The 20,238-nt window shown below is 43.6% G+C and overlaps 1 protein-coding gene across 6 annotated transcripts in view; it reads right to left on the reverse strand.

Annotated features, from left to right (window-relative positions):
- LOC126252976 (uncharacterized) overlaps positions 1 to 20,238 on the reverse strand; it is an 802,035-nt gene that overhangs the window by 35,994 nt on the left and 745,803 nt on the right. For 4 of the 6 annotated variants that reach the window (XM_049953997.1, XM_049953996.1, XM_049953999.1 and 1 more), the window contains exons 8-9: positions 15,066 to 15,091; positions 10,112 to 10,287 (exon numbers count right to left, since the gene is read on the reverse strand). In XM_049953997.1, coding sequence (XP_049809954.1) covers positions 10,112 to 10,287; positions 15,066 to 15,091 — 202 coding nt within the window. The remainder of the gene's footprint in view (positions 1 to 10,111; positions 10,288 to 15,065; positions 15,092 to 20,238) is intronic. The other 2 variants (XM_049954000.1, XM_049954001.1) reach the window with 1 other exon arrangement.

Consider the following 20,238-nt stretch of genomic DNA (forward strand, 5'->3'; position numbering starts at 1 on the left):
ACATCAAAGCGGTAAACCGTTTCACAACATGAATTCTGAAGTATATACGAGTCACCAACAAGACAGAATTAGCAATGCGCATTTTGAGTTCTGGGATGATTTTCAGCAAAAGAAGGACATACACAATGTCTTACATATATCCGCATAAAAAGAATTTCATGCGAGTCACGTCTGGAGACATACGTTGTAAGAGTCGACGTCCACTACGAAAAACTCGTAGATGTTGATTTAAAACTATGCAAACCTCCACAACGCAGTACATCTTGTTCTAGTCTGATGACAAATCAACAATCGTTTAATTATAACACGCAGAATGCCTTCCGTACGGAATTCGCTATTGCCACACACGACACAGAACTTTTCTCGTGTACGTCATCATGCATGCTTCGGAATCAAGTTCGCTGCGTTTGTTCAACGACTTAGCTTCGACCTTACTTTTACATTATGCGTAATTCTTACAGATGTATCACTTTGCATTAAATACAGTAATAGCCAATATTTACTATCAAAAACACTCTTGATCACAAATTATGTATTCCGGTGACCGGTTTCGACCACAACTGTGGTCATCTTCAGACCAATGAGGAATAACTTCTTTCTGCTAATTTACCAACAGAAGATCAACGAGGAAGAATCTTCTTCTGGTGATTTGCCACCACAAGGAGGTTCTTCCTCATTGCTCTAAAGATGACCACATTTGTAGTCCAAACCGGTCACCGGAATAAATAAATACACTACTGGTCATTAAAATTGCTACACCAAGAAGAAATGCAGATGATAAACGGGTATTCATTGGACAAATATATTATACTACAACTGACGTGTGATTACATTTTCACGAAATTTGGGTGCATAGATCCTGAGAAATCAGTACCCAGAACAACCACCTCTGGCCGTAATAACGGTCTTGTTTCGCCTGGGCATTGAGTCAAACAGAGCTTGGATGGCGTGTTCAGGTTCAGCTGCCCATGCAGCTTCAACACGATACCACAGTTCATCAAGAGTAGTGACTGGCGTATTGTGACGAGCCAGTTGCACGGCCACCATTGACCAGACGTTTTCAATTGGTGAGAGATCTGGAGAATGTGCTGGCCAGGGCAGCAGTCAAACATTTTCTGTATCCAGAAAGGCCTGTACAGGACCTGCAACATGCGGTCGTGCATTATCCTGCTGAAATGTAGGGTTTCGCAGGGATCGAATGAAGGGTAGAGCCACGGGTCGTAACACATCTGAAATCTAACGTCCACTGTTCAAAGTGCCGTCAATGCGAACAAGAGGTGACCGAGACGTGTAACCAATGGCACCCCATACCATCACGACGGGTGATACGCCACTATGGCGATGACGAATACATGCTTCCCATGTGCATTCGCCGCGATGTCACCAAACACGGATGCGACCATCATGATGCTGTAAAAGGAACCTGGATTCATCCGAAAAAATGATGTTTTGCCATTCGTCCACCCAGGTTCGTCGTTGAGTACACCATCGCGGGCGCTCCAGTCTGTGATGCAGCGTCAAGGGTAACCGCAGCCACGGTCTCCGAGCTGATAGTCCATGCTGCTGCAAACGTCGTCGAATTGTTCGTGCAGATGGTTGTTCTCTTGCAAACGTCCCCATCTATTGACTCAGGGATCGAGACGTGGCTGCACGATCCGATGCAGCCATGCGGATAAGATGCCTGTCATCTCGACTGCTAGTCATACGATGCCGTTGGGATCCAGCACGGCGTTCCGTATTACCGTCCTGAACCCACCGATTCCATATTCTGCTAACAGTCATTGGATCTCGACCAACGCGAGCAGCAATGTCGCGATATGATTAACCGCAATCGCGATAGGCTACAATCCGACCTTTATCAAATCCGGAAACGTGTTGGTACGCATTTCTCCTCCTTACACAAGGCATCACAACAACGTTTCACCGGGCAACGCCGGTCAACTGCTGTTTGTGTATGAGAAATCGGCTGGAAACTTTCCTCATGTCAGCACCTTGTAGGTGTCGCCACCGGCGCCAACCTTGTGTGAATGCTCTGAAAAGCTAATCATTTGCATATCACATCATCTGCTTCCTGTCGGTTAAATTTCGTCTGTAGCATGTCATCTTCGTGGTGTAGCAATTTTAATGGCCAGTAGTGTAATTTGTGATCAAGACTGTTTTTGATAGTAAATATTAGTAATACAACTGATCTCTGGTTGCTCACACAATGTATTCAACAGTAATAGCCGTTTGTTATCGCTACACTCATTATGAATTGTCCTGTATATTTGGTAAGTGCCCTCGTCTGACAAGCAGTGTGGTGCTGGAGGAATCGTCAGGTAAGCCGCTGCCAAAGGTGAAGGCACAGAGGGGGCACAATAACTGACCGAAAGAAAGAAAGACAGAAAGATGGTTTAATGCTGGAGACGTACTTGAGTTTTCCTACCCTAGTGTTGCTATCTCCCGTCTAATAGAAGAAGCCTTTCTATCAGCTCTTGGCTGAAATCGCACGCTGGTTTCACATCGTCTCTTCTACAGTATTTATCGTTAACATGGTTTATGTGGCAATAGTACACTTCGTTCACAGAGTTGATGCCTTTGCAGCTCTCTAATGTTCAACAGTGCAGTTCTTGCTGCTTCTTCCTTAAGGTATTGCAGGGTCTTCAAGGTCGGCGAGCCGACAGTGAAGTAGATAAGCTGTTTAACCGATAGCTGCTCACTTCTTCCGAGTGAAGAGTGGAACGAGATGCGACGGTAAAGAAAGCAAGAACGTGGTGATGGGGCAACGGGGATGGTAAGTACTTTACTTGCCTCTCCAGTCAGCAGTTCTGATACTCCCGAGTTTTGATTAGGACGATCTACTGTGTAAATAATAAAGATTCAAGAACATGCCTTCTGTAAATGACGAATTATATTGCGGCAGTTGTTAGTTGTTGCACCTACAGACAGATATACTCTATTCGTATAAGTTGAATCTTCGCGTGAACAAACGTATGCCTTGTCGTTAGTCGTCTTATGGATAGAATACGACACTGCTGTTGAACTTGACTACAATGACATAATCAATGAGTTTGTTTCGGTCAGAGGTAGCAACTGTCAAGTAAAATTATAATAAAACCGCTATTCCTGGAAAGGGATACATTTTCAATTCTAACCCGCTTTCCTTCTGTTTCTAATCAATAATTTATGAGGAGCAAATGAAATCTCTTCACATAAAAATCGATGTACAGTAGCTGCTGTGAACATAAGATATCGATTTTGTTTTAATTCGGTTTTTCTATAAAGTTTGTGCTATATATAATTTATTTTCTACAATGATACATTTAAATTGTCGTGTGCAATATTTTTCATCACTATAGATGATTTGAGTAACAGAGGTTTCGTCGTAAGTGTCTCTGGGGTTTCCGACGATGCCTAGATGAAAACTACAAGACGTAAATGTAAAATGACGCACACTAGTGGATGACGTATATCTCCGAATTTCGATTCCTGGTATGTCCCAGAGTTTGGCTGCAGAGTGCACCAGGTGTTGTAGTATCACCTTTCTCCAATATCATTTCTCACGTAGCACAAATGTTTATATGTAATAGTGCAAGTGATGTATGCGGGTCAAAGGCTCATTACGACTGCCAGAGGCATATAATCTCTGATTCGTGATATAAAGAGTCTGTGGATAGAATGTGGGACGTTACGTGTACAATGGATTTATTTTTATTGAGAAATGCGAAGAGTATGATCGCAGTGGAATTGAAAGTACCGGCTTTGATGAAAGCTGCCATCTTGAATACGGAATGAGATGTGATTAATTGTGAATTTCATCTCATACAAGAAGGCGATGCGTACCGAAATGTGGCTAGGAAGATCATTTCTGGAAAAAATATAATTTCACGAATGGAAAACGTAGGTTCAATTCTTTGGATAACTTCTCCGTTGCCTGTGGCTCGGAAAAATACTTGGTGTGTCGTAACTCGTACATAACTTTGTGTCCTGGGATATCAGTAGAGCCTACACCGCGGTCGGTGGCGGTAGTAAGTTCCTATGGGACGAAACTGCTAAGGTCATCGGTCCCTAGGCTTATTCACTACTTAATCTAAGTTAAACTAACACTAACGACAACACACACACCCATGCCCCAAAGAGGACTCGAACCTCCGAAGGGGGTGCCGTGCAAACCGTGGCAAGGCGCCGTAGACCGCACGGCTAGCCCGTGCGGACCGTGGTCGTTTATGCTCTATTTTACGAGATTAAATTCCGAGGAGGAGGAGGAGGAGGAGGAGGAGGGGAGGCGTTTTCTTGGGCGCACGACAGCAAGGTCTTCAGCGCCCGTTCAGTAACATAGTGAGACGGGTGTCAAGAAAAATCCCAGAACAGGAGTAGAAAACGGAACATAAAACACGGGGAACACTCGTTGAAAAATATGTGCTCACCCACACCGAAGCGTGGGATGAAGCCGGGTGTCAGCAGTAAAACATGGACAACACAGGAAGAAAATGATAGAGGTAGCTAAAACAATGTAGCAGACGGAAGTGGCTGGCTGACCGCAAGGAAAAAAGGGGAGGAGTCAGCCACTCTGCAATACACTAAAACCTCCAGCCTAAAAGTTTAGGCCAGAGTCCAGACACATCACAAAACTTAAAAACCCTAGACACACACGTCTCATCATTAGTTAAAACAGAAGACAGATCCCCATCAACTTGTGCTTCCGCCCTTGCATCACGGAATAAAATGCAGTCTATTAAAATATGCTGGTCAGAGATGTGCACTCCACAAGCATCACAAAACGGAGGATCCTCCCGCCGTAATAAAAAGCTATGTCTGAGAGGACAGTGCCCGATCCGAAGACGTGTGGGGGCCACCTCTTCCCGCCTGAGCAACCGGCAGGAGGAACGCCACGGCCGAGTGATTAAATTCTGAACTTTATCGAAATTGATACACAACTTGGACAATGATTCCCATGCTACAGAGCGAGTACGTCGTAGCACCCAAGACGGCTTCCCCACGGCGTACGATTGTGCCTCTGATCATTTGAAGAATTTTCAGAGTCGACGATAGCCAGAATTTTACAGAGCTACAGAGATTTTATTCCAGGTGCTGATTTCGACAAAGAGCGTCAGACAGAGTATGATTATAAACTATAAAGTCTAATAATTTTGTTTTATAGACTGCAAAATTCAAAACAGTAGCGAAGTTTCTACCTGGATGTGTGAAGGATAATTGTATAAAAAATATTGGGGAAGGGCTTCTTTCGCACAAAAGCTTCCATTCAAGTAACTAGATATTATTCAGACATAACAATTTAACTTCAATTTCAGGGGCAGTGAAGTTAGTGTCAGAATGTGTACACAGATAATGCCCTCCATACTGTCGCATAGAATGAGGCCGCGCCTGCAGATGTAGTCAACCCAGTCAACAGTTTTATCAAAAGGGTTGCTGTCTTTGCACCTTGCAGGACAGCTATGAACTGCACACACGTGTTCTTCAGCTCGTAGGCTTTTCGCACATCAGGAACAGTGCCCACATTACCTCTAGATTTCCAAACTGTCGTAAAATTTACTATTGCAGTAGGGTATGAATCAGTACATTTTATTCTTAATACGGTATGCAACACACCATTGAAGATCTAACAATGGCAATTAAGTAATGCATAACCTGCAGATTATGACGATCTTTGAATAAAATGTGAAACAGTAATCTTTACGATGGTTTAGAAGCAATGTAACATTTTAGTCGCTTTAGGATTTTTGGGTTAAGCACATGCAGTGTAACTTCAAATATTGGAGAGATACTCTACCTTCTGGTCTCCCGTGCAGGGGTAGGGGAGAGCTGTGCAAAGTTGCCGTGGCGGAAAAATTGGCTATTGGAGTCCTGCAGGCTATGAGGTGATGTCATGGCGAGGGAAATGCTTCAAAGTATTATCCCTGCCGGCCCATTCAGCCAATTAAGTCTAACCTATTTGTTTTGCCACTTCTCAGAGGTATAATAATTTTTGTGGATTTTTAGTTATCCTGTGGTAAGGTAAGTGGTCAGTTTGTTCATTGTGGAGACGGAATGTGTCTTACGTCTTTTTAACGAAATTGTGTTGGAATAGTCATATCTTGACTCTATAATTCTTCTTTAGTTCTTGATATTTCGGTGATGCTATCTACATCTACATACATACTCCGCAATCCACCATACGGTGCGTGGCGGAGGGTACCTCGTACCACAACTAGCATCTTCTCTCCCTGTTCCACTCCCAAACAGAACGAGGGCAAAATGACTGTCTATATGCCTCTGTACGAGCCCTAATCATCTTTGTGGTCTTTCCGCGAAATATAATTTGGCGACGGTTAAATTGTACTGCAGTCAGCCTCAAATGCTGGTTCTCCAAATTTCCTCAGTAGCGATTCACGAAAAGAACGCCTCCTTTCCTCCAGAGACTCCCACCCGAGTTCCTGAAGCATCTCAGTAACACTCACGTGATGATCAAACCTACCAGTAACAAATCTAGCAGCCCGCCTCTGAATTGCTTCTAAGTCCTCCCTCAATCCGACCTGATAGGGATCCCAAACGCTCGAGCAGTACTCAAGAATAGGTCGTATTAGTGTTTCATAAGCGGTCACAGATGAACCACATCCTCCCAAAATTCCACCAATGAACCGAAGACGACTATCCGCCATCACCACAACTGCCATTACATGCTTGTCCCATTTCATATCGCTCTGCAATGTTACGCCCAAATATTTAATCGACGTGACTGTGTCAATCGCTACACTACTAATGGAGTATTCAAACATTACAGGATTCTCTTTTCCTATTCATCTGCATTAATTTACATTTATCTATATTTAGAGTTAGCTGCCATTCTTTACACCAATCAAAAATCCTGTCCAAATCATCTTATGTCCTCCTACAGTCACTCAACGACGACACCCTCCCGTACACCACAGCATCATCAGCAAACAGCCGCACATTGCTATCCACCCTATCCAAAAGATCAGTTATGTAGATAGAAAACAAAGCGGACCTACCACACTTCCCAGGGCCACTCCAGATGATACTCTCACCTCCGATGAACACTCACCATCGAGGAGGGTATACAGCTTTTGTGTAATGGCTTCAATGCGGGTCAGATGGTCATGTCAGCGGTGGCCCCTAGCCGCTTTGTGTAGGAAGGAAACGTAAAAGCAGCAGCCGAGAGAAGGGCTCCGGGGTCAGACTTGCAGCATGTTCGTATAAGAGTGACCTAGAAGCGAGAGATAGAATAGAGAAAAAGTGGAAAAAGGAAAAACGGAAAGTAGCCAAGAGAAGAAAGACAGTAACTAGAAAACAGCGGAGAGCTGGAAACCCTAACCTAGTAGACCTCTTTTTGATGACAAGAGAGTGCATGTACTGCGAAGAAAAATTTTCAGATACAAGGCTAAAAGAGCAGTAGATTTAATGCGAATTAAGCTCCCTCTGGTCCCAGTAACTCTGTACAGGACGAACACAGTTTTACTTTTATTTGTGGAAAGTTTAAATAATTTAATTCTAATCATGGTTTGCAATAAAATTAATTCGGTTCTTTGTTAAAACCGTTTTCATCCCTTATTTTTGAGTTCAAAACTAAGTGGCCACATTGTCTGCTGAAATCAGGGAAAGTTGTCACTTTGTGAAAATTTAACTGTTTTAAGTATTTAATTTGATTCTAAGGTAATTATATTCGATATTATACCATAAGATACTCAAGCGCCAAAGAAACGTATAGGCATGCGTATTCAAGTATGGAGATATGTAAACAGGCAGAATACGGATCTGCGGTCGGCAACGGCTGTATAAGACAACAAGTGTCTGGCGCAGTTGTTATATCAGTTACTGCTGCTAATGGGCAGGTTATCAAGATTTAAGTGAGTTTGAAGGGGATGTTATAGTCGTCGATGGGACACTGCATCTCCGAGGTAGCGATGAAGTGCGGATTTTCCCTTACGAACATTTCACGAGTGTACCGTGAATTCAGGAGTCCGGTAAAACATCAAATCTCCGACATCGCTGCGACCGGAGAAAGATCCTGCAAGAACTGGACCAACGACAACGGCAGAGTATTGTTCAACGTGACAGAAGTGCAGTCCTTCCGCAAATTGATGCAGATTTCAGTGCTGGGCCGTCAACAAGTGTCGGCGTACGAACCATTCATCGAAACGTCATCGATATGGGCTTTCGGAGCCGAAGGCCCACCTGTACACCCTTGATGACTGCACGACACAAAGCTTTACGCCTCGCCTGGGCCCGTCAAGTCTGACGTTGGATTGTTGATTACTGGAAACATGTTGCCTGGTCGGACGAGTCTCGTTTCAAGTTTTACTGAGCGGATGGAAGTATACGGGTATGGAGATAACCTCATGAATCCAAGGAGCCTGCATGTGAGCAGGGGCTTTTCAAGGTGGTGGAGGCTCTGTAATGGTGTGGGGCGTGTGCAGTTGGAGTTTTATGAGGACCCTAATACGTCTAGATACGACTCTGATAGGTGACAAGTACGTAAGCATCCTATCTGCTCACCTGCATCCATTCGTGTTCATTGTGAATTACGATGGACTTGGCCAATTCCAGCAGGACAATTCGACATTCTACACGTTCAGAATTGCTACAGACTGGCTCCACGAACACTCTTATCAGTTTAAACATTTCCGCTGCCAACCAAACTCCCCAGGCATGAACATTATTGAGCATATCTGGGATGCCTTGCAACGTGGTGTTCAGAAGAAATCTAAACACCATCTCCATTTATGGAGAGCCCATGCAGGATTCATGGTGCCAGTTCCCTCTAGCACTACTTCAGACATTAATGGAGTCCATGCCACGTCGTGTTGCGGCACTTTTGCGTGCTCGCGGGGGCCCTCCACGGTAACAGGCAGGTGTGCCAGTTTCTTTGGATCTTCACTGTGGTTGCAGACTATGCTACTGACCTTAGAAACTAAGACTACCTTAGCCTGGATACTTTCACCGGCTTTCCCCTACTTGTGGGTAGTACTGTACTTCCACATCACAAATGATTTATATTACAGAATTATAATATTTGCTAAAACTGCTCAGAAGCACTTAACAACGAACAATAAGAATTCCTAACCTATTAACACAAAATTGAAGCATTAGAAAGTTGCGATTAACACTGGGTGTATCTATCGTTCAAATAACTTGCCGTATACACACACTAACAGTTAAACAGTTTGGAGAAGAAAGGGAGAAAGAAAGACAAATACTGGATATAAACCTTGAAGATGAGGTTTGGCTATTGAGAAGGAACTAGGAGGTGTACGAAAAAAGTGGTCCTCTAACAGATACAATGAGAAATGGAAGGCTTACACTTCGTAGTCAGTTATGAAGTGGCTGGACTTGCTAACGTAATCGGTTCTGCAATGGGGAGATACGCTGTCTCCGCATTGAATCCACCCAACGGATTACCGACCAGGGGTCAGTGTATCAGCTAGCCTGGTTATGGCCGGGGGGGGGGGGGTGAATAGCAGACTGATTATCTACTTAAAGACATTATTCAGCACAAAACATAGCTGGACGTTGGAAGTATGTATATCTTCTGTCTTTTCAAATTATTGTTTACAAAATATGCGATTCCCCTCTCTCTCACTCAATTATATCCAGTTGTGCTTCGTTCTGTTTTATATTTACGACACATTAAAATTTATTCAATATTTATGCACTGAGTACACTCCGGTGATATGACCCCAATCTAAGTTTCATTTTGTTACTTGAATGTAACATCTGACAAAACAGAGTGACGACTGTCACGTTGAACAGGTGCACTGCACTTTTTTTAATATTTTTAATACATCCTGTGTGTATTACTTACGGTCTTTATGAACCCAATGGTACTAAGTGCACAAAAGGAACTCCTGGTACTAGGAGAGGTAGGAAACATCTACAGGTCTTGGGAATATCAGACGAAGACGTAGAAAACACTCATAAAATCATGGAAAAGGGACTAAAAGACAAGGATTTCGACAAGAAAACACAAAAAAGAGAAAAGGGACTTGGACAGAAGAAAGAAAACAAGAGGACACATGAAGAAGTATTGCGAAGCGAAAAAAGAAAAGAATATGGTGATATACAGGAGTTGTTTTATGTGGTCCTGTGTAGGTTACATTGGAGTAATAACAATAACCTCTGGACGGCGACGGTGCTGTAGCCGTCCAGCCAGGGCTGCGCGCTCTGCGGCTGCTGCCTGCTGCCGCACGCCCTCTGCCAGCACTCTCGCCGGCGGCACAGCAGCGCCGCCACCACAGCTGCGGCCGCTGCCAGCAACACCACGGTCACCACCACCACCACCAGCATAAGGGTCTGCAACATAGATCAGACGTTTCCCGTACGGGACCTCCGCTAAACTCCAGCACATAGAGGTAAGCCGTCAGTTCCACAATGTGGCTACTTGCGCGGCACATACACTACGTAACCATAAATCTTTGATCACTTATTAATACGCTGTATGTCCATCCTTTGCCTTTATGACGACTTGAGCTCCGCTTGGAGCAGTTTTAATGGGTTGTCTTAATATCTCTGGAAAAATGACAGCCCATTCCTCCTCAAGCACCGAAACCAGAGAATGTAGTCATGCTGGACGCTGGGGTTTGGAGCAAAGTCAACGTGCTGACTCATTCCAGAGGTTTTTCCATTGGATTCGGGCTACGACTCGCTGCAGGCCAGCCCAAATGAAGACTGTTATTGTCTACGAAACACTGCCTCATAGATGCTGTTTAATAACTGTCTGGATTGTCCTGCTGATGCAAACGATCACTGAGGTGTTCCTCTACTGTACGAAGTATAGAATCTTCTTCTTCTTCTATTTGATCAGACCCAGACGCTGCTACAAGTTTCCTCTTCTATTGTATTCTGTCCATTGCTGCTATCCGCCATCCGTCCACATCTATTGATGCTTGGTTTAAATCTTCTTGGAGGATATCCCTCCAACGCTTCTTGGGTCTCCCTAGTTGTCTCTTTCCTGTAGAAGTGAAATCCATGAGCTTCCGAGGCCATCTGTGATCTTCCATCCGGGCCACATTCGTTTGGCTTAGACATTTCCTGCTATGTTCCTCAAGCTCGTGATTGTGTCTGACCCTCCATTCCCTTGTGTCTGCATCCAGAACCGGGCCGACGACCTTCCGAAGCACTTTTCTCTCAAAAACGAGGAGGTTACGGAAGTCCTGTTTCCTGATACTCCACGTCTCACAGCCGTATAGAACAACAGGCTGCGTCAGGGTTTTGTACAGTCGAATCTTGAACTGTCTGGAGGGATATCTGAACCGAAGCAGTTGCGCCGGGCTGTGGTAAGATCGGTTTCCTGCTTGTATTCTGGCATTGATCTCGGCTGCACATGACGAGTTCTCAGTGAAAAGTGCCCCTAGGTATTTAAATTCATGCACTCCCTTGTAGGACTGGTCTCCCACTTGCAGTGATTGTAGATGACCAACAGTCTGACAATGACCACGCGTCACAACGAGGTACTCTGTCTTGGTTTCGTTTCTGTTTGGCCCAAATATGCTGGCAGCCTCCTTTAGGCTCTGGTCATTTGCTCCAACTCCTCTTCTGACCCAGAGAGTAAACAGATGTCGTCTGCATAGGCTAAGTATGCCAGTCTCTTTCCTTCGATTTCAATCGCTTCGTTCTCTCGGAAGGTCTCGCGAACGATCTTCGCGAGGGCAAAATTGAACAGGATAGGGGACAACCCATCTCCTCGCCGGAGGCCTGTCACAATTTAAAATTCCTCAGTTACGCAATTTCCCATCTTCACCTTTGCACGTGTTTCGCTCAGACAGATCTTTATCAGTTTGATGAGTTTCTCTGCCATGCAAAACTCCCTTAAACAGCTGAGCAGGCTGTATGCAATGTCATAAAAATGTTCATATTGTTCTGCATTTAGCTTTTTTTAAGTTCAATAATGGGAGACACCCAATCCACGAAAACGAACACCATACTGTAACACCACCTCCTCCATACTTCCCTGTTTACATATTGTATACAGTTATTTTAAACAATGTTTATTTGAAATTTGGAATATAGAACCATTCTCGCATAAATTCAAAAGATTGTTGAATGATCAGCTTGCATTAAAAAACACACTATTTTGATTGCAAATAATCTCTCATAAAATATGAAAATCAGCCCATCTCTTTCATATATTGCAATCATGCGTCATGTTTTTTCAAATGTGTTATACACACTGAAGAGCCAAACAAAATTGGTACACCTGCCTATTATCGTGTAGGGCCACCGCGAGCACGCAGAAGTGACGCAGGACGACGTGGCATGGACTCGAGTGACGTCTGAAGTAGTGCTGGACGCGACTGACACAATGAATCTTGCATGGCTGTCCACAAATACATAAGAGTACCAGGGGGTGGAGATCTCTTCTGAACAGCACGTTGCTAGGCATCCAAGATATGCTCAATAATTTTTTTTGTCTGGGTGTCTGGCAAGTTTGGTGGGCAGCAGAAGTTTTGAAACTCAGTAGAGTGTTCCTGGAGCCACTCTGTAGCAATTCTAGACACGTGAGATGTCGCATTGTCCTGCTGAAATTGCACAGTGGAAATGGAGATGAATAGATGCAGGTGATCAGACAGGATGCTTGTGCACGTGTCACCTGTCAGTGTCGTATCTAGACGTATCAGGGTTCCCATATCACTCCAACGGCACACGGCCCACACCATTGTAGAACCTCCACCAGCTTGGACAGCCCCTGCTGACATGCAGGATCCATGGATTCATGAGGTTGTCTCCATACCCGTACACGTCCATACGCTCGATACAACTTGAAACGAGAGTTGTCCGATCTGGCAACATGTTTCCAGTCATCAACAGTCCAATGTCAGAATTGACACACCCAGGCGAGGCATAAAGCTTTGTGTCGTGCATTCGTAAAGGGTATACGAATGGGCCTTCGGTTCCGAAAGCCCATATCGGTGATGTTTCCTTGAATGGTTCGGACACTGACGGTTTTTGGTGGCCCAGCATTGAAATTTGCGGCAATTTGCGGAAGGCTTGAACTTCTGTCACGATGAGCGATTCTCTTCAGTCGTCGTTGGTCCCGTTCTTGCAGGATCTTTTTCCGGCACCAGCGATGTCGGACATTTGACGTTTTACCAGATTCCTGATATTCGCGGTACACTCGTGAAATGGTCGTACGGGAAAATCTCCACTTCATCGCTAACTCGGAGATGCTCTGTCCTATCTCTGGCGCGCCGAGTATAACACCATGTTCAAAATGACTTAAATCTTGATAACCTGCGATTGTAGCAGCAGTAACCGATCTAAGAAGTGCGCCAGACACTTGTTGCCTTGTACAGGCATTGCCGACAGAAGCGCTGTATATGAAAACGCATGCCTACACCAGTTTCTTTGGCGTTTCAGTGTATATTTTCTTCATATTCTTTGGTTATATTTTTTTTGTATGATTTTACATATGTTCCTTGCTGCTAGCGCAGTAGACACGTAGATGTTATTCAGTTATTGCAAATTATTATTTAAAATAATTATTTAAAATAATAATATTCAACTTCTGAACATACCATGACATTGCCCTTCTATGAAGAAGATATTGAATGTCTGCTAATCTAAGTAAGTTTCTGTAATATAATTTTCATGCGTCATTTAAATGTATAGCCAAGGCCTAAAGGTTTATAATAAGCCTAATTTTGTAGGCTTTTGAAGATAACAAATTAATTTGTCGAAACCGGTAAGGATAATAAAATTTATTTGCAATTGACTTCTGAAATTTATCCTGAAAAAAATTCTAAGCATACATTTGCATCTTAGTTTGTATTTAGTTAGTTTAAACTTATGCAAAAGAAAAGAAAATTCTTTGGTATCAACAGCATCTTCGTCGAAGGCCCCGTGGCGCTCATAGCTATGGGGGGACGGTATACTGAAATCTCCGGCCATTGCGCGACAGGCGAGATCGCTCTTCCATCGCTCCCTGTGGCGCCTCACATACACGCTACCTTTTTTGAAATTTATTTATTTTTTGAGTTGTGCTGCCGAAGTGCTACCATTTGTAGTGGTTGGACTTCTGGGATGTGAGGTACTCAAAGGATGTACTCTTTTATTTCCGTTTTAGCAGGGTGGGCTTGTTCGTTCATGGACCCTGCCGGGGTGTCGTGGTATTTTATTTCACTGTTGGGGCAGCATATCCAGTATTCGTAACCTGTGCCATTGTGCCAATGCAACAGCGCCGGTGTTGTCCAGGTGACGTGTGGTGTGTTGGAGGAGGTCGACCTTACCTAGAAGTTCCCTTGTTGAGATGACGATGTTTTCCCTAATTTTAGGTAAATCGAGTTCATGATGGTTGTCTCTGAGTCCTGCCCTCCTCAGGTCCCCCAACATCAGGCGGAGGCAACGATTGCAACCTGTCTGAACAGGTTTTAGGTTAGAACTGCAGGTCGTTCCCCGCGTGGAGCAGCCGTAGAGTAGCGCCGGGGTAATCATCTCGCAACACAGCCTCAGTTTAGTTGTGACCCTCGGGTCGCGTTTAGCCAGTAGTGGGTTGAGTTGATGAAGAAGGCGAAGTACTTTGATTATCGGCGTCTGGGTCTGTGCTTTGAATAGCAACTCACAAGCACTACTGCCGGGTATTTGAGCGCAACCAGAGGACGCTATGTTGCCATGATCTCACTGCCTGCGAACTCTGCATTGTCAAGGCTTCTTTTTAAGTAGCCACAATTCACAGCTTCGCCCCAAGATTTCCGTGGACTTATAGACTTATAAACATCAGTAGGGAAAAGTGCAGTGAGGTAAATACGGCGACATACCACGAAGCTGGTAATCAATTGCTATTTGCTAGTGTCTTATAGAACTGCATCAGCTTTCAAATTTGTTTCTATCGGCAACATTACCCTCTTTATATATTACTCAGCAGCACAGGCGGACCTACAGCACTTCAAAGTTATACGTGTGACTATTGTAAGTAAATTTACTGATATGTTACCGTTTTGCAGATGGTCTCTCATTTTACTGCCACCTCGACTAACGACACATGAAATTCTTATGGTTAATCTTGACAGTAGAGGTAAGTACATTATTGAACGTAAGTGAACAAATACTCAAATAAACTATTCATTTCTTCTTACCTCTGATGGTGGAGTACTTCCATAACCTGAAAAAGATAGAAAAAATTTTTTACACACCAAACGTATAGTATTCAGAATGTTCAGTTTGAGTATGAGCTTGTTTAAAATGCATTGGCGTGGAATAACTATGTAACAGATTAACTCCAAGTTGCATAAACGATGATCGAGAAAAGACAACATATGAGGAGGTGTTATAGCTTTGTAGTAATAAAAAAGTGAACGTGAAATATATTCCAAAAGAGCAAGTTCTTGGAAATGAATATGTCATGCGAAACGAAACTTTGCGCTGAACAGGCGTACGAACCTCGGTCTCTCGATCCTAGCAAGCGCTCAATCAAACCATCCAAGCATGATTTCAAGACGGTTCCAGTGGCGTTTACGTTTTCTTCTTTTCATTCCGGAAAAACAACCAGGTCTTGCCGCTCATTATTTTCAAGCCATACTTATTAGATAGGATGTTGACCCGGCATGCTACCGAGAGCGCTAACGCACTGCTCCCTGGACTCGGGCGCGCCGGCCCCGGATCGAATCCGCCCGGCGGATTAACGACGTAGGGCCGGTGTGCCGGCCAGCCTGGGTGTGATTTTTAGGCGGTTTTCCACATCCCGCTAGGTGAATACGGGGCTGGTCCCCACGTCCCGCCTCAGTTACACGACTCGCAGACATTTGCAACACATTCGCACTATTCCATGGCTTACATTAGACACAGACAGCTGGGGTACACTAATTCCATCCCGAGGGGCACAGGGTGGCGGCAGGAAGGGCTTCTGGCCACCCCTTAAACTTACCATGCCACATCCGACTGACCATGTCCAACCCTGCATAAATGCGGGACAAGGCTCAGACAAAGAAAGAAAGATTTATTAGATAGGATGTTCACGTCATCGCATTTCTTCGATTTCATCTCCTTTGTTTTCATTAGTCTCATTTGTGTGAGTTTAATTCAATTAAAACAGTGACACTAGTACTCCTTGAAACAATATAAGTATATAATACTTGCCTTTGCTTCCCACAACAAAACTACTAACGCATATCAACTTTTATCTGAACTCTGAGAGAATTATTTCGATGTACGTGGCGCAGAGCTCTTTTTATTGAGCCAAGTGTAATAACGTTTCTTCCCGTTCAGTTCACATATGGATTGTTTCTGCGAAGGAAAGGAAGGAAGGTCAGAGTCTAACGTTCCAAGTTCGAGGTAATTAGAGAAGGGGCTCAAGGTCGGATTGAGACGAATCGCGAAGCAACTGGGCCGTGACATTTTCAGTGGAAACATCCGGCAATTTCTCCTAAACCGTTCAGGGAAACAATGGAAAATAAAAATCTGCCGGTCCGGACAGGAATTTAAACCGACGTCCTCCTTACTTCGAGTCCACTGTCTTCCAACAGCGCCACCTGATTCCTTACTGTGGGAGGGCTGATTGATGCTGTGGCGGGTGAATGAAGCGGACGAGATAAGGTAGAAGTAGGCGCAATGAATGGTTGAGGTGAAAGGACACAGGACACTTAACTTTTTGTTAGGATAACTCGTTAGTTGTTGGTGAAACCTTGTTGGAGGACCACAAAAGAAGGTAACATAAGTGGTTTTCTAGTCTGAATGAATTGAGGTATCAATTTGACTACATACTTATACAGAAAATGTATAGGAATTGCTTGAAGAAAGATAAAGCATACTCAGAGCTGTCATAAATCCTAACCACAACCAGATGGTAGGGCAAATAAATGTGCAGTTTTCACAAGAAATGCTAAAAAGAATTTTAATATGGAGACCGTAAAGCAGGCATGTAATAACTGGAAAACAGTTTTACAGAAAAACTGGAAAAGATTATTAGGAAGAGTGCGTTAATGAGAAATGGATGAAAATGAGGGACGGTCTCATGGCATTTTCAAAAGAATTTGTAGGAAACAAGAAGCTTAAAAGCATCAGGTTGTAATGCATAATGGAAAACACGTTAAAAGAGATGGATAGGTGGAGGAAATCGTAGAATCTAAAGAACAAAGAAGGGAAATTATGTATAAGAAATTGAGTAGCGAATTAACAAGAGACTTGGAACATCCAAGAAAAAAATGGATGAATGGAAAATGTAAGGAAATAGAAGATACGGGGAAAGAGGAAAAGTATGAACTGATGTATAGGCTAGCCAGGAAGATAAAATTTTCGAAAATAAGAAAGGAAAGGGTAATATGGAAATTGAAAGAAAGGGTGATACAATAACTAAAGAACCACAAGAAATGTTAAAATGATGGCGTGAATGTATGTATAGTTCTGTATGAGAAAGATCTAAGACCAAGCAATATAAAGAGTGAATAAGATGCAAATGTGACGATTGAAAACAGACGTCGCAGCTTTGATGAAGAAGTATAGAAAGCACTGGATGAGAGTACAGAAAGCTCTGAATCATATGGAAAACAGCAGGGCATGTAGAGCTGACGAATTGCAAGCAGCTTTCAATGGAAAGAGCAACTTTTTATGAGGAAAGCTTGATAAAGAACACAGGAAAAGACTGGACACTCTACGAAACTGAAACGTGGACACTGAGAAGAGAGGACGAAAGAAAGTTGGAGGCATTTGAGATGTGGGCTTATAGGAGGACGGAAAGCGTTATTTGAGCACAATGAGTAACTAACGAAGAGGTGCGAAAGTAATTGGGGAGGGAAGAAAACTACTAGAAGTTATAAGAAAAATGAAGAAGAATTGGCTTGATCTGATATTGCTACGCGACTGTTTGAGGGGGAATGTTTTTTAGGGATTTGCATGTGGGAGAAGAGTGAAAGGAATGGATAGATACAAGAAGGTGGGCGACATTAAAAGAAAAGGAAACTACGTCTCATTCAGACTCCATCCATACTCAAATCGGGGCTACCTGGACACCCAATGAAACCCTAATTATATACGTCTATATCGCCTTCCCTTCAAGAAACTGATTCTGAATTTACTCTAGTAACCCACTTCACCTCGCACCCCCCCCCCCCCCCCAATGATTTTACTTCTACGCAAAAAATCCCATCAGTTCTATCGATTCACCCTCTTCAATAGAGAACGACAACTATAGAGACCCTTCCATACGCACTTAAGCACTAATCTCAAATAAGTACTGAAAAGTATATCACCTACTATGTGTTACAAATTTGTCGTCGAGTTATTCTTACCAGCAAAATAGTCAAATAATACCGAACAAGCGCAGACGATCAAGCTATTTACATCATGCCTTCAGTATATCATGCCTTCATCTTCATCTTCATGCCTTCAGTATATCCTCTGTTCGCGTAAGGATTCTAGCTTTGTCCAATTCACAAACTATCTATTGGCTCCTGCCTCGGGTTCTTCGGCCGACGTTCATCTAATGATTTTACTGACGTTTCGCCAGCACGAGTGGCTGGCATTGTCGAAGCTTCACCCTCAGTTGCCACAAGAAAACCTAAATTGGGCAAGGTAGAAGAATCTTTTTACCCATTCACCAAGTGTACAAGGTAGGTGGGTCGACAACATATTCCTGTCATGTGAAGCACATGCCGTCACCAGTGTCGTATAGAATATATCAGACATGTTTTCCTGTGGAGGAATCGGTTGATCTATGACCTTGCAATCAATCTCTAACAAGGGAACCTCCCCATCGCACCCCCCTCAGAATTAGTTATAAGTTGGCACAGCGGATAGGCCTTGAAAAACTGAACACACATCAATCGAGAAAACAGGAAGAAGTTGTATGGAACTATGAAAAAATAAGCAAAATATACAAACTGAGTAGTCCATGTGTAAGACAGGCAACATCCAGGTAGGTGTAAACACATGAGCGCCGTGGTCCCGTGGTTACCGTGTGCAGTTGCGGAGCGATAGGTCGTTGGTTCAAGTCTTCCCTCGGGAGAAAATTTTTATTTTTATTTTCAGACAATTATCAAAGTTCAGGCACTCACATATAATCATCTTCGCTCTCCAAAATTCCAGGACATGTTCAGATTTGCTTGGACATATGCAGGATTTGACGGTTTACGCACGGAAAAATTTGAAAACGTCTAAAACATATGTTTTCACAGAGCACAGACAAAACTGTGCGACTGTGAAACTGTTGCATTCATTTGTTGCAGTTTATATGACAAACTCTTATGTTTTCACACTTTTTCGGAAGTGATTATCACATTCACAAGAAAACCTAAATCGGGCAAGGTACAAGTATCTTTTTACCCATTCACCAAGTGTACAAGTTAGGTGGGTCGACAACATATTCCTGTCATGTGAAGCACATGCCGTCACCAGTGTCGTATAGAATATATCAGACATGTTTTCCTGTGGGGGAATCGGTTGACCTATGACCTTGCAATCAAATGTTTTCGGTTTCCATTGGACAGGCACGTCCTTTCGGCTACTAATCGCACGGGTTTGCGGTGCGCTCGCAAAACACAGACACTAAACTTATTACAGTGAACAGAGACGTCAATGAACGAACGGACAGATCATAACTTTGCGAAAATAAAGAAAGAAAAATTTTCACTCTTGGGAAGATTTGAACCAGGAACCTCTCGTTCCGCAGTTGCTCACGCTAACCACGGGACCACGGCGCTCCTGAACGCAGATTGTCCTAGACGTTGCCTATCTTGCACATGGACTATATATATTTTGCTTATTTTTTCATAGTTCCACACAACTTCTTCCTGTTTTCTCGATTGATGTGTGTTCAGTTTTTCAAGGCCTATCCACTGTGCCAACTTATAACTAAATCTGAGGGGGGTGCGATTGGGAGGTTCCCTTGTAAGTAACACGGACTGACCACTAATTGACCACTAGATGTCACGAGGGGCATCCCCCCCCCCCCCCCCCCCAATACAAGTGACGGGGATTACTGTCAGTAGAAAAGCAGTGACAGTAGAGCCTATTAAATTCGAACGTGGGCTGGCTATTGCATGAAATCTGAGTAAAAAATCCATCAGGAACGTCCCAACACTTCTAAAGCTGCCCAAGTTGACTGCCGGTAATGTGACTGTTAAGTAGAAACGCAAAGGACCCACCACAGCTGAACCAAGACCAGGACTCAAGCACTAATGGACAGGGACCGTCGAGCTTAGTGGAGAGTGGTTGTAAAAAAAAATGCATGAAATCAGCGGAAAGAACCATCCGTGAGTTCAACTAGCACAATTATTGTACATAAGGAATGGAGTACAGTCGTAGAGCAGATCCTAT

The sequence above is a fragment of the Schistocerca nitens genome, chromosome 4 (genome assembly GCF_023898315.1).
Source record: "Schistocerca nitens isolate TAMUIC-IGC-003100 chromosome 4, iqSchNite1.1, whole genome shotgun sequence".
Lineage (NCBI taxonomy): Eukaryota > Metazoa > Arthropoda > Insecta > Orthoptera > Acrididae > Schistocerca > Schistocerca nitens.